This window comes from Ambystoma mexicanum, chromosome 8, assembly GCF_040938575.1.
Source record: "Ambystoma mexicanum isolate Mex_15411 chromosome 8, UKY_AmexF1_1, whole genome shotgun sequence".
Taxonomy (NCBI): domain Eukaryota; kingdom Metazoa; phylum Chordata; class Amphibia; order Caudata; family Ambystomatidae; genus Ambystoma; species Ambystoma mexicanum.
The window spans coordinates 1,684,759,790-1,684,775,595 of record NC_090929.1 but is presented as its reverse complement, the minus strand read 5'-3'; the positions used below and the strand labels follow the sequence as shown (position 1 = coordinate 1,684,775,595).

General features: G+C 46.9%; 1 protein-coding gene across 4 annotated transcripts in view; it reads right to left on the bottom strand.

The window, feature by feature from the left end:
* The window catches only part of LOC138473324 (deleted in malignant brain tumors 1 protein-like), a 633,955-nt gene that overhangs the window by 245,330 nt on the left and 372,819 nt on the right, over positions 1-15,806 (bottom strand). For all 4 annotated transcript variants that reach the window (XM_069611990.1, XM_069611993.1, XM_069611992.1 and 1 more), the window contains 3 exons: positions 9,188-9,211; positions 8,865-8,900; positions 5,223-5,537 (listed from right to left, as the gene is read on the bottom strand). In XM_069611990.1, coding sequence (XP_069468091.1) covers positions 5,223-5,537; positions 8,865-8,900; positions 9,188-9,211 — 375 coding nt within the window. The remainder of the gene's footprint in view (positions 1-5,222; positions 5,538-8,864; positions 8,901-9,187; positions 9,212-15,806) is intronic.

Sequence of the window (15,806 nt, the reverse complement as noted above, 5' to 3'; positions counted from 1 at the left end):
GAGGCCGATTGGTCCCAGGAGGCATGTTTTACCCTGTTTCACAGAGGCTTAAATGACGAAATCAAGGGCCAACTCGCCAGAGTAGCCCGTCCAAGTTCCTTCCAGGCTTTGATAGATTTGTCCCTCCAAATTGACTTTCGAATCCAGGAAAGAAAGGCAGAAAAGAGAAAAACTAAAACTGTTTCTCCAAAAGTTTACATGGAATATCCTAGCCCAAAGGAAACGACCACCTTGCACTCTCCTGATTCCGAGCCTATGCAATTGGGCTCCGTACGGGGTCCAATATCTGCACAAGAAAGGATGCGTAGGATCAATACTGGGCTCTGTATGTATTGTGCCCCTGATAAACATCTAGTATGGAATTGTCCTATAGCTCCACCCAGGCGTTCAGGAAACGCCAGCTCCCAATCTTGAGCAGAGCCCAGCTTCGGGAGAAAGATACTTGCTCTGTTTCTGCTCCTTCCTTGAATTGCCCCAGATTGAATACTTTGGTGGTCCTGCAAACCTCCCTATCTACCGCCAATAAGGAGATTCATTCCATCCTGGCCCTAGTGGACTGTGGTGCCATGGGAATCTTCTTTGGCCATGAATGGGCCTTGAAGCATAACATTCCTCGAGAAACTAAGGAAACAATCCAAACTGTCGAAGGAATTGATGGGAAACCACTGTCTTCGGGACCCATAACCCAGCAAACCACGGAATTGTTGCTCTCAATCAACAACCATCAGGAGATGCTTCGTTTTGATATCATCAAGGCAGCACACTACCCCATGGTTCTGGGGATGCCCTGGCTACAAAAACACAACCCATACATCAATTAGGCGGCCGGATCCTTATTTCTAGGCTCCAAATTCTGCTTGTCCCATTGTTTATCCCAAAACATGGTACAGAACATATCTATGGAACCCCAGATCCTCGAACGACCATCCATTTGTTTCTCCAATATTTCCCAAGTACCTGAGACCTACCAACAATACTAGGATGTCTTTTCAACAGCCATTGTACAATCACTACCACCCCTTCGACCAGAAGATTGTGCAATCGATACTGAAGACTCTGCAGTGATACCATTTGGAAGAAGGTTTATTCTTTCCGAACCTGAGAAAAGGGCATTACGGGAGTACCTAGACACCAATCTTGCCAATGGAACCATTCGACCTTCTAAATATCCAGCCGGTGCCTCTTTGTTCTTTGTGCCCAAGAAGGACTCTAAGGAACTTCGACACTGCCTGGACTATCGGGGACTGACCCAATGCACCCTTAAGGATCGTTACCCTCTGCCGCTCATTTCCGACATATTGGAAGCCGTTCGGGGTGCTGTAATCTTTACTAAACTCGACTTACGGGGCGCCTACCATCTCATCCGGATAAGGGAAGGCGATGAGTGGAAGACCGCCTTCAGTACCCCCTTTGGACATTTTGAATACCTGGTAATGCCATTTGGTCTTGCAAACGCCCCTGCGGTGTTTCAGCGATTCATGGACAGAGTCTTTTCGGATATGTTGTTTCTCTTTGTCATAGTGTACTTGGATGACATATTGATCTATTCCAATGATTCCCAGTTACATCAGGAACATGTGACATCAGTCTTACAACGCCTACGAGAGAACAAACTCCTGGTTAAACCAGAAAAATGCATATTTCTTGTCCAAACAGTTCATTACCTCGGGTTCGTTCTGAGTGCAAAGGGAATAGAAATGGACCCCACTAAGGTTTAATCTATCCTTTCTCCGCTAGCCCCTACAACAGTAAAACAGATTTAATCCTTCCTGGGACTTGTCAATTTTTACCAGAAATTCATTCCCACCTTCTCTGACATTGTACAGCCGATAGTCGCACTGTTGAAGAAGGACGTTCCCTTCATTTGGTCTGATCCTCAAGAGACAGCTTTTCAGGAGTTAAAACAGAGATTTGCCCAATGTCCCATCCTGGCTCAACCGGATATCAATAAACCCTTCCTGGTAGAAACAGATGCCTCAGATCATGCAATAGGTGCAGTGCTAAAACAAGAATCCGAGGATAAAGCGGAACATCCCATCGCTTATCTATCCCGAACATTAACTCCCAGCAAGACCCACTATTCAGTCTTGGAGAAAGAATTGCTCGCCATCCGGCAAGACTTTACTGAGTGGCGTCATTTACTCCTGGGTGCCAAATTTCCTATTCAAGTGCGAACCGATTACAGAAACCTGCAGATCCTGCAATCCCTAGAATGCAGGAACAGTCACCAAGCTCGTTGGGCCTTTTTCTTTACCCAGTATCAGTTTCGCATACATCATGTCCCAGGAACTAACAACGTAATCGCTGATGCATTATCCAGGCGTCCTGATTACGAGTCACTGGAGGCCCGCGCCTTTACGAAGATGTTTCCTGACACAGTGTTTGTGGCTCAAGCCAACTCCTTATTGGAAAATATCTGTGCTGAAACACCACCTTCTGATCTCTGGAAGGATTACATCAAGACAAACCAATGGACCTTAGTCGCAAAAGATGGCTACCTCTTCAAAGATAAGAGACTGGCAGTACCCACGAAAAAATTGAAAACCAAGATTATAAACCTCTGTCATGATATCTTCCATTCCGGGCATTGAGGCGTTACTGCTACTTTTCGCCACATTCAGAGACAATTTTGGTGGCCTAACATGATTGACGGAGTAAGGGCGTATGTCCAAGCCTGCCCTGTCTGCAGCTAGAATAAGTCTGATAATAGAAAACCTGCAGGTCTTCTCCATCAACCCACATTGCCAGAGCGTCCTTGAGAAATAATCGCTACTGACTTAATCGTGGAACTGCCCCCTTCTAAAGTGTTTACTACCATTATGTTTACCATCGATCTATTCACCCACATGGCTCACTTCACCCCGTTGTATAAGTTGCCTTGAGCACAAGAAATGACAGGAATATTTTTGAAGCACATCTTTAGACTACATGACCTCCCTTCCAAGATTATTTCAGACCGTGGTCCTCAATACATTTCACAATTCTGGAAACACCTATGCCACATGCTGGGCATCCAACGTGCCTTGTCTTCTGGATACCACCCCCAGACCAATGGGATAACAGAGCGAGTAAATCAGACCCTAGAACAATACTTGCTGTGTTTTTCAGCCAAGGTCCAGGATGATTAGTCGATTTTAATTCCAGTAGCTGAATTTGCCTATAACAATTCTTATCATTCTGCTATCAAGACAAGCCCTTTCTTCTGTAGTCAAGGTTTCCATCCATCTGTCCTGCCAACAATCCTACCTCATTCCACCCCGGTTACATCGGTAGATTCCTGTATTGAAAGACTGGTCACGACACATAAGGATGCTAAAGAACAGTTAGAAAAGGCCAGAATGGATGTCAAAAGACATGCTGATGCTAAACGGAAGCCTGCTCCCATCTATGGAATTGGTGACAAGGTCTGGCTGTCTTCTAAACTCTTGCTTTGACATCTGCATCCTAATTAACTGGCCCCCAAATTCTATGGGCCTTTTTCTATCAAAGAGGTCATCAACCAAGTGGTATATCGACTTCAGTTACCAGACTCCTGGAAGAGGATTCATCCCGTTTTTCACACTTCCTTGCTCAAACCTTATATTAAATCCATCAGATCAGCTCACCAACCTAACCCAGTGCTTGTCAACAATCAGATTGAATTTGAGGTTTCCAGGATTTGTGACTCTAGATATAGAAGAGGTCGGCTACAGTACTTAGTGGAATGGAAAGGATATCCCCCCAGCGAACGAACATGGGAACCACTCTCCAACATAAATGCCCCTCGCTTAGTGCGGAGATTCCATCTAGCTCATCCAGGCAAACCCGGTGGATCGAGTTTTAGGAAGGGGCATGCTGTCATGATTCGCCGTTTACGCCCCTTCTGGACTTCCTGGTCCATGGTGCACCGCACCGTTGGGGCCGTTCTCCTCCCAACATGGCCGGCGCCTCCGTCACGTTGCGGTCTAGCGTTTACGCAGGAGCCCCGGCTTCCTAGAAAACGGGCACGCCCCCGTGGTGCTGCGCGTCTCACCGCTAATTTTCGAGTTCGCAGCTAGTGTGTTCATTGTTTCCTTCCTTTCCCTTGTGCCATTATCCGATACTTTTCCATATTCCTTTTCCTTCCTGGAGTGTTAGAAACGGCCTGTTGCCTTCGCCTGAGGCCATCCGATTCATTCCTTCCTGGACCCACTTCCATGTTTTCGCGCTTGCAGCCTCATCCCAGTACTCTGCGAGTAGTGCTTCCCTTCCCTGGTTCCGCAATTAATCCCGGATATTGACTGCTGATTCCTTACCTTCCTCGAATCCTGAACTCTTGTCTCCCTCCGAGTCTGCTCTCGCTCCACACTCGATACGGAGGACCACCGGCCTTACCTGTATAAATCCCGGACATCCCGGAAGATGGAGAAACCTTCAAAGAAGAAGACGACAAAGGACAAACAGCTAAAACCGGGGGCAGAGTGTGACAGAATTTGCCTTGAGTGAGGGAGCTGTTGATAATTGTCAGCTCAGGGAGGAGTGCTTCGAAAGGGTCTTGAGAACAGAGGCAGGAAGGGTGTCATAAGCATATGATGTGACCTTGGGGGATGCTAGGGTGGCAGTCAGATCTTACGCAGTGAGCGCCTTGCAGGTTTTCCAAATAGTTGTGGCTTTGGGAGATGGGATGTGTGGTGTGCTTTCAGTTGTGGGGTCGCTGTCAGTGTGCTGGAAGATCATGATGATCTCCTTATGAAGAAAGAGTTGACGGCAGTGCATTTTCCAATTCAATGCCACACCCCTGACTGGTTAAATAAGGAAGTTGTAATCTCTCATGTTATAGGCATATTTTGAATGTTTGACAAATAATGTTTTCCATTTTCAATGCATATATTTCTCTCTGTAGAAACCTGATGAATGTTTGATAATTTATAAAAAGCAGAAAGTCAAATAAAACACTTTGACTGACCACCACCTAACCTGGTGTCAGTAATTGAGGGACCATCAGGTTGGGTAATGTGAACAAGTGTGAATGCCAGAATACATGGCAGTGCGGAAGTGAGGGGGGTATGGTGCTGATCTGGCAGTGCTGAGAAGGTGGTGACTCTAGTGCTTAGGCAGAAGTAGAGGAACAAACCAGTTACCTTCTAAAAATGAATGCAGGTATTGTCATGTTCTACTAGTTCCCTTATATCAGTCTGTCCCTCCCCTGCAGGTTGGAATTTGCTTTTGGTGAACCTTCACGCTCTAGGAGAACAAGCACTCACCGGAACAGACGGCTCCTGCATCCTCATGGTGCCCACAGTTATGCGTAGTCAACCCGGAGTGGGAGCACTCGGAAAGGGAGGACTCCGAGCCACTGCAGCCGACATCATCCAGGATGATGCTTCCATTGCCCTGACCAAAGAGCGCCATGCTTGGAGCAGAAACCGCCACTCCGCAGCCGAGCTGTCTGCACACCACCTGTGCATCGTTGAGGTCCCAGCCATCGTCACACACCGTCCCCCAGGAGGAATTGTACCAGACCTCAACGCGGCCCTCACAGCGGCTGGCACCATTCTGGAGACGGGCGGGTAAATACACTGCAAGAACATCAAGGAAAGAAGGCATTACCTTCACATGGAACAGTCTAGATTTCCCCCAAAACCTTTCACAATAGTCACCATCAACAAACATTGAGCAGCGCATCTGAGAAGGTCTTGGACGTTAGTGGCATGGACATGTGGCAGATGGTGCAGAAGCCCTTCCCAGACACAGCGTGATTGGAAGTTTATACCATCATGACGCAACTCTATGTGTCTGCATGCTACATGCTGAGAGCACGCACCATGCATGAAGCCCCGCGGGCATCTTAGAAATCACATAATTTTTAAAAAAATCCAATTTTACCATTTGAATGTGGCATCCCAGATTAGGTTATTTTTACCCTGAAAGTAACATTAGCCTTGGAAGATTGATAAAATATGTATCAACATGTTGCTGTTCTAGATATGCACAATATGTGGCATGAACTCTAGAAAGCCTGAAGGAAATTACCAGGAGAATTCCTCATGCCAAACCGCTGACAAAGGTTGGTGGCGCGCAACCATAGCTTCCCTTACTGGTGTTGGTGCTAGGACTAGCCTACTTGTTGGGAGCTGGGACACTCTGGCTAGAATACTTTCCTGCGCAGGCCTGTAGGAGGCTGTTGACTTCCCAAGGTCCTCTGAAAGGCACATATATCCATTTTAGTTGTTTAAAGGATTTTTTCCCAATTAGACTACTTTTTATACAATTATTAGTCCAGTTTTAATGTCCCATTTGTTGTCTGTTTCTATAACACCTGTGGACGTCCCCACCTGAGCACAGAGAAACCTCTACTGCTGATCTCTGCTTGGTCTAAAGAGATTCCAGTCAGCCACCCTGCCACCAGCCCCAATGTCGGAGACATTTCACACCCATTGCGAGGCCACACACATCTCAGGCTTTCATGAGACAGCTTCCTGGTCTGATCACCATTTCATGTTGAGACACTCCTCATAGTGGATCCACTCAGAAGAGGGGCACCTGTACCTCCTTTTCTATGATTAAGGAACGTAGGTTTGGTCACCCTAAGTTCACTAGGGTTATCCAGACATGAACCCCTTGCTCAATGTGCTCAGAGAGGCACAGCACCACCTCACTGATGAGGCCTGACTAGCAGTGGTCGAAGTGTACGAAAAGAAGTAGCGCACACCATGCCCCTTCCAACGCACAACACAAACCCACAAACAAATGGGCCTGCTGTTTAAGGGAACGTGCTTTCGAGGAGACTGTGTTATAATAGGGAGAAAGTAATATGAAACACATGTGAAACACAGACTACCCCCTTCTCCTGTATTTTATCAATATTCAGACCATATACAGTAGCATACAGATGCACCTGTGTCATCAGATCACTAAACGACACAGAGCCTTTTGTATTGTGTACAGGAAACTTTGGATACGTTTATTTCACAACAATAGTTTCGTCATTACAAAAATCTTCTATCTAAAAACATAATTGACAACATAATTATCACCAATATAAATACAAAATGTATTCTTCATGGGTTAGTTTACAAAAAACACGGACTAGCTTTCTCAGTGTTCCATCTGGTCATGAGTTCTACAACAACATAAAAGAGGTTTATTTCCAAAACATATATGGCTTGTTGTTAAACACCTTTATAAAGAGCAGTTGAAAAACTCTCAGAATAATCGGGTATTGACACACTGAATATTGGTCTGAATATTGGTAAAATACAGGAGAAGGGGGTAGTCTGTGTTTCACATGTGTTTCATGCGTGAACCGTGAGCCAGTGCTTGGTGAAGCCGAGTATGGCCTGACACATTTTGTGGTCATTTCGGCGGTCCCTTAAAAAATCTTCCAAAGAGTGAGGAATCTGTTCAGGAGAATCTGTTGGAGTCATGCCCTCAGGAAGTGTTGCCATGCATCTGGAAGGCTATTGCAGTGCACAGTCTACCTCCTTGACGTGTAGACTTGGTCTTTGCAAGGGCTTGTCAAGTTTCTATGAAGAATGATTTTTTTAATCAAATTGTGCGCGTTCCTTTGATGGCTTCTATCATGTTAGTATCAGTGTAACGTTCTAAAGGTTAGAACGATAGTGTAAATTCCCAAAATGTAGGAGCAAACGTAAATTCTCCAGGATGGAACTCTGGACAGATTTTACAATTGCCACAACAACCTTCTCAGGACTTTTAAATTAGTTTTCTACTCTCATCCTTGCTTCTAAAAACTAAAGGGGCATCAAAAGGAGGTTAGGGGAATACCGGATTGTGAGAGTGGGTTTAAAGGAAGATTGTGCAGTAAAACATTTATTTAATGGGACACAAGGCCTAGGCTAGGATGGTTCTGGCTACTCCCAGTTAGCGGTGACTATTCTAGAGGTTTAGAATATGAGGGACGTAGCTTGACCTGAGTACGCGATGAGGCGACAGAGAAGCCACTTTTCCATGTCCGGAGGTCGACCTCCTTCCACTTTCCAGGAAGGATGCGATCAATTGGCCAAGAAGTGACAGTACAAACTCCAGGAGGCTTGCCTCGTGCTCCTGGCACACACTCTGTGGACTGAAAGGGCAAATATAAGGAGGCTTGCTCCATTCTGGTTCCCCAGACAGGGCGGTCTGACTGGCGGTGCTGTGCAGGGGCCAGGGTTACGTTGTAAATAGCAACGAGAGCGGAATTACAAATAATGACACATTTTCCATAGATCCGGTTGGAGCAGAATACACCACCTGTTTTTTGATTTTTTTAATTTCTACATCCATGTTTTATCATTATTTCGTTTTTAAATACACTTATTTTGTATATAGTGTTTTGTATTTCCTGTTGCATTATAGAGAGCCAATGAATTTAGTTTGATTCGTTCCAGGTCTTGACTGATAACATCAAGGATGTTATGCCGAAGTTCCCGAAGTTGAAAAATTTCCCAAAGACCCTTAGTAGACATGTAAACACAAGTGGAGAACTGCCTACTGAAAGAGATATTGCAACTGTCACCCATTTGGACAAGATTACCGTAGCCATGTGCAGCAGGGTCTGTGGGCCATTTTCCCTTCGTGGCCGACATTCCTGTGACGTGGGTGTGGAAATGTGGGCGCTGTTACCAATGGTTAAACCCTAAATCTGATAAGGTTAATCACACACAGGGCCACTGGACCAGCCTTGGCTCACATGCTCAGGCACTAATAGCCACAGCTAACAGAAAACAGAGGATGAAGAGGTGCAACCAAGCCTTGGGTCTCCCTGGATGATACCGGACCAACATCCCACTGAGCATCACAGACATCACCACACAGTTTCACCAACTTCAGACACAGCAACGCCCTTCTTTTTCCACTTCTTATGATGCAGAGGAAACACCAGTGGTAACACTTAAGAGTCCTACCTGGTGCTGAAGTACTTGCAGGGACATGGTTCTGAGCTGGAAAAGGAACAAGACACACTGTAAGTTCACAGCGCTGACTGTTTTTTTGTTGCCACCCTGCTCTTCAAATGTACCCCTTTCCTTTTGGGGGACCCCCACATGCCTCGTCATGCACCGCCTCGCCAACACCATGTATCTCCTCTCCCTCTCACCCTTTTCTATTTTTAGTCAAGGTTTTTGCCCAAAATCAAAATGAGGGCATTTGTCATTCCTGGCTGTACCAGATTCGGAGAAACAATATATCGCTGAGCGCGCCGCGCCGCAGCGCGTGATGTGAGAATTACCTGTTGATGATGGCGGTCTGGCAGCTGCAAAGAAAGGAGAAGAATTAGATCAACATAGAAGCGCTGCCACCCCAGGAAAGGTTCAGCAGCCCCCACTGGCCCCCATTAATCATGGAATACCGCTGGTGGTAAAGGTAGTAACTGCTGCAACGTAATATACATCCCTTAATGTACAAGTGGTAAACAGAGACAGTAATATGGTAAAAATGCAAAGCAATCAACAGATACCTGTGGGCTATAAGGCAGCGAAGATATTGAGGCATGGATTGCGTCCTTGCAGGAAACATCTCCTCTCTCATAACCCAGTTTTAGTTTAGTTTAGTTAAATTTTTAAAACGTGCTAAATCACCCAAGGGCCTCGAAGCGCACAGTAAACAAAACCAGATGGACACCCACAGAAACGATCCAGATGAGATGAGACAGAGGGAATAGGAAGTTTAATCGGAATTAAGATTACAAAAGTGAGTCTTAACTCCCTTCCCTTTTACATTGAGTCTTTGTGGGTGTTGTGACTGATGTTTGACACTGGTAGCTAATATTGTGGTGGCCCTACGGAGCGAGGGACCCTGGCCCTAAACTGCAGCCGGAGGAGTTATACTGAGGTATCCCGTGGCACCTCACTGCATAGCAGGACACAGTCACAGGACTTTCTATTGGGTCCAGACCCCCTTTCCAGCCAGGACGCCCACTGGGGGTACCCACTTTGCAGCGACCCCCTTGCAGACGTTTGAAGAGACGAAACATTTAAAAGGGTAAAGCATTGTTCTCCCTTTTCAAATCACTGCTAGAGAAGAACGCCACAGCATTACTGGCATAAAATTGCCACAATGCATTTCCCCTCCATTGAACGACATTGCCAGCCTGAGAAAAACTGCAAGGTAACGCATACAGAAGGCTACAGTCACACACCCTGAGTCCCTTCCCCTGGAGAGTTTTTCTAGCTTAAGAAAACACACACTGGCGAAATGGTTAGATTGTTTCTTTGATTCTCAGTCAGTTACATTCACAGAGAAAGAGTTCTCTACTCAAAACTTGTTACATTGTAATTCTAATCCTTTGTTCAGATTTCCCTCCACAGGAAGCCCCAGACTGGCAAGAACGAACTGCTGCCCTCGGGAATGTAAAAGAAAAGCAGACTTTAAAAAGCAGTCGCCACACACCTTCATAGCAAGACACTGCATTGAGGAGGCTGCTGGACACGTGACCAGGACCTGTCAGTCAGCTGTTCTGCCCACCACTCCTGAACAAAGGATGAACAAAGACAATGACCTCACCTGTATGTGGCTGTTCTGACCGTCTAGGACTTGAGTCTCTATCCTGCATTTACCTAAAAAGTTACCCCTAATACTAATATTTGCCAAAAGACATCACCAAGAGTCTCCTCCCTCCCTCCAGACTATCCCCACCCTCACTAGAGTTTAAAAGGTCATCAACACCGCCCTTGACCGCATCCAACACCCTCGGACCACACGCACAAGCCCTCTCGTGCTGATCAATGCTCACTCAGTAGTCGCTCAAGCCAATTTCATCTTGTACAGCAACCTTGACACAGTCTTAATCACCAAAACATGGTTAAACCCTGTCATCCCCCATGTTTTTAATGTCCTCCTCCCTCAGGCTACTGCATCTAATATGCCGACTGGCCAGGAGAGAAGTGGAGTGGCAATCATCTGCAGGTGAGATTGGCCATGCTCCATCATCCCCCTCCCAGAACAAGCTCATCTTAATCACTCGCCTGCCGCTTCCCTTTATCGCACAAGGAACCCATCACCTTCCTTCTCATCTACAGACCACCTCACAGGAGGGACTCTTTCATTGCTGACATCTTCAGCTTACACTCCTCTTCCAAATTATCACACACTAATAATGTATTTCTAAGACACTTGTGGCCCTCTAAAAACCACCTGGGCTAAGACAAAACATTTGCCCCTTGGAACACCTCTGAGATTGCCTCCAACAAATGCTCAATCAGAGCCCTAGATAAATTGAGGCACAAAAACCGTACCCCTGGGATCTCACCAAACCTCAAATCTCTCCACGCCACCCGTAGGATTCTGAACACTGAGGCCAAAGCTCTTTAGCTCTCCACCACCATCGCGGCAGCCTATAACAGGGGCAAAGCCCTCTCTGCAGTAGTAAAGCACTGTACCAAACCCTTAGACGGCCCTGAGGTACCAGGAACTCAGGAAAAATGTGAATTGACATTATCCAGCAGATCATCGACTCAACCTGCCGCAGCATCAGCACCCCCTGCACTCCAGCACACGCACTGCCCCGTTAGACTGAATGTTCTCCTTACTCTCCCCCAGGCCTCCCAAGAACAATTGCCAACCTCACTTACTTCCTATTCTGATGAGATGTTCACAGCCTCCATTATTAGACAATTGGTGAGCCCAGCTCAACTTACTCCTCAACTTCATTAAGGCCTCCCTCACAAAAGGGTAATTCCCAGACAACCTCAAGACTGGTCCAATATGACCTCTTTTGAAAAAAACACTCTTAGACCCAGGTGACCTGGCCAACTACTGGCACATTATGAACCTCGTGTTTATTGGCAAAATCTTGAAAAACGATGTTGCTACAAAACTACTCTCCAAAATGGACAACTATCCATCCCAAGTATAGCATCAAGACAGCCTCCATACAGTTGGTGGATGATGCTCTCCAAATCATGGATACGGGCAACTTGTGCCTCCTCATCCTCCTTGATGTCTCGGCTGCATTCAACACCATTTACCACTGCATCCTCTTCTCTCACCTCACGGTCAGAATGGGATTCTCTGGCCCCGCCCTGAATTGCTTCACTTCCTATCTCTTGGGCACACAGCAACCTCTCCACATGAACATGGTGCATTCTAGCCAACTCCCAGTCTCCTGCAAAGTCTCCCAAGGTTCCATCCTCTCTCTGATCCTTTTTACCCTTTACTTGTAGCCCCTGGGCACACTCCTGAACGATCCCGATATGGCCATCCACCAATAAGAGGACAATACTAAGTTGTACATCAGAGCTAAAAGCCCACAAGACATCAGTCACCCCCGCGACTCCCAAGCCATCATCCAGGTGTTTTTACGAGACATTTTGCTGAAAAAAATCATTGAATTTTGTTTAATATTATTTATGGGGGGCTTCCCCCAAAGCCTCCCTTTCCCCACCTATTTTACACTGCTCCTGACCCCCCAACCCTTTATCTGCCCTTTCCCACCCCCCGCAAATTTCAATGTTTTTTTACAGCAAAGTGTTTTCATAAAAACATCAGTCAAAAAAACTGTCCATGAATTGACATCATACCCACAAGCTTAACCCATCCAAGACAGAGCGTGTCCTCATCGGGCGCACTGCTAAACAACAACCTGTTCAACAATGACTCAAGGATATGTGTGCAGGAGGATTTAATTCACAACTCTCAGATTCAGCAACATTCTCAGTCTTCACGATTGACAGCATCCTGTCCATAAAGAAACACATAGCCAAGAAGGCCAACATGGTCACGCTTCAAATCTACACCCTTTGCAAAATCAAGCCCTTCATCCCGCTGCAGGACTTCCAGACCATAGAACAGGCCCTTATGGTCTTGTGCATCAATGAGGGACATGCCCTTCTCACAGGGCTCCCAGCTGTTTACTTGCCTCCCCTAAAAGCAGACCAAAGCACTGCAGCATGTCTTATTTCGGGGCGTGCAGAAATTTGACTGAATCACCCATGTTCTACTCAAACTAAATTGGCTTCCTCTCCAAGAGGATGTTCAAGACTGCACAGATAATTTATAAGGCAGTCATGATGAGCACAACAGTGTCCAGGTGGCAAAGCTCCACATATCTGGTGGCACACGTTCCTTGTGCAGCAAATCCACCTACTGGCTCAAGTCTCAGCTATTCTGCAAAGAGAGGACGCACAAACAATCTTTCCCTTGTAATGCAGCCACAATGCTAAAAACGTACGGCCATCAACAAAAAATAATAGAAGCAAGGATCATTTCCTTGCAGTATACCTTTCCTCTCTCGTAACCAGATTTTATATTAAATATTTTTTGGTGGTGCATCTAAGTCTGATGTTTGACACTCGCGGTTAGTATTGTGGTGGCCCTAAAGACTGTAGGCCCCCCCTAAGATGGAGCCGGAGAAGCTATACTGAGGGATCCAGTGACACCCCACTTCAGCCCCCACCTTGTAGCAGGAGGCAGTCACAGGACGTTCTGTTCCACCCAGGCCCTCTTTCCACGCATCAGTCCCACTGTGAGTCCCCAAGTTGCAGGGAGACATGGGCGGACAGATGAAGGACAAAAGATTTAAAAGGAAGAAGCATTGTTTCCCCTATTATAAAAACTGCTAGAGAAGCAAAGCCACAGCAAACGTTCGGCTTCATTAAGAGTTTGGCTGTAAGTGGTAAAGTTGGAGGTAACTTCGTTACTGGCAACTTTACAACTACGCCAAATTACAAGTTTCGGCAGAATCAGCAGAATTACTGCAGCGGTAATTTGGCAAAACAAAAACATTGAGCCTCATTCCGAGTTTGCTGGTCCGGTAAGGTTGCCGGTACCGTTGTATCCGGACTGTCAAACTCTGAGTTGTGCTCGCGTATTCCTTTCATTCCGCCAGGTCTGACCTGGCAGAATGAAAGGCACCCACAAGCACAGCGTTATCAACGGCGCCTGTGCATCCGGCTTCCCCAGTCTCATTGAGCCCTATGGGGCTCAAGTGGGAATGGGGAAGAATTTTTTCCGGCGACCAGGAATGGCCAAATATCGTATGACCCCGTAATTGCCCATTTCTGGGTGCCAGATAAAATGCAACTACGATGGCAGCCGTGCCTGTTTTACAGGCATGGCTACCGCCAGGGTTGTCATGAGGCCCATTGAGTCCAACAGACTAAAATTTAATGCGCACTTACACCGCCACCACCACTTGTAATCTGGCAGAAATTCCGCCGGACCAAGTGGCGGTAACAGTAATTTGTTTGGGCAGTATTCCGATGGGTTTACCACCGCAATACCACCCAACTGGTAATGAGGCCCTTTGTTTCCTTTAAACAGCATTACTGGCAAACAAGAAGCACAATGCATTATGCCTCCACTGAACAAGACATCCTGCATGAAAAAGGCTTTTAAGGAACACCGAGAGAAAGCCCTGCTTCACTCCCCCTGTAGAATATTTCTAGCTTAAAAACACACACACATCGGGTAAATGGCAACATTGTTTCTATGATTCTCGGTCAGATACATTTACAGACAAATTCAAGACTGCATACAATGTGGCATTAGAAACCCGTTCCAGGGGCAATCCCGGGGGAAACGGCCCTCCAGCCCGAGTCAAGGGCCTGAGTGAAGCGAGGGTGGTTAACGAGGGATCTGGGGAGTTAACCTGTGGTGTAGCCCATGGAACTGATTACTAATGCCATTAGCACCCCAGGTTACCAAAGCGGAAACCCAGGGTGCTAAAAAAAAGTACTGCCATTCATTGAATGGGAGGTCCTGTGTGTCCCGTTCAATGAATGAAAACACTTTGCCAAGATGGCCGCCATGATTGTAGAAGGCGGGGCTCCGCATGGAGCACTTCATCCATTACAATAGCGGCTGGAAATTCAAGAATCAGGGAAACTGCTGTTTAATCAGTGGTTAGAGCAAACATTTTGGCATATGATGTGTACAGTCGCTGTTTCAAGATGGCCGCCACTGTTCTACAATATATGCTCCTTCTCTTTTTGGCAGATAAGCATAGTGTTATGTTTGAATCCCCCACCCCCTCAGGCTCGTGCAATGTCACATCTCTAGTGACACGTGATGTCATTTGTACAATAAAATGGCCACACAGGCTAACGTGCAGCAGTTACCAATCGAACTACAGAGTACCTGTGTCTCTGTCCAGCATGTATGCTGGAGTGGGACCGGCCTTATCCAGTACGCCCAACACAACGGCAACGAGGACTTGACGTAACCCGTGTGCAGACCGTCATGGCTGGTTCATGCCCCTATGAGCGCCTGATGTATGGTACACAGCTCTTTTGTCCAGTTTTCCCCGATGATCGTCGGCCTCCCAGACGAGGTCCCGTGTTGTGCCCAGAGCATGTTTTTGGTGTGCGCTTAATGTTTATGTCAGGCAAGTCCTGACAACCGTTGGTGAGCCGACGAGGTCCTGTAGTGCCCGGGTGCCCACCACCGGAGTACCCGATGCAGACTCGAATGCACTGACTGAATGGAGTCAGAAGCAGCCCTGACAACTGCCAGTTTGCCAGCAAAGATTGCACATGCTGTTTGTGGGGCCCAAGCTGGGAGAGGGAACAGCGGTTCACACCGCTGCAGCAGGAGAGAAACGGCATACACAACCGCCGTCTTTGCGGCCTTGGCCACAGCAGTTATAGACAGCCCTTAACTGGGGGATGGGAGTGGTAGCGGAATCCACCATGGGAATGGAGGCAGAGAAGAATGCAGCTTGCTGGGAAAGAATGCATGCGGCCTCAGCCACGAGAAATAAATACATCTGTCACTTGGGGAACCGAGGAAAACACTGAAGCACCATCCCGGCGACCTTACCTTGGTCCTCAGTAAAGAGGGTGCTCCTGTGGCCAAGAAGGATGCAGGCAGCCCCTACCAATCCTGTGATGACCCCTGCCTGGCGGAGTGAA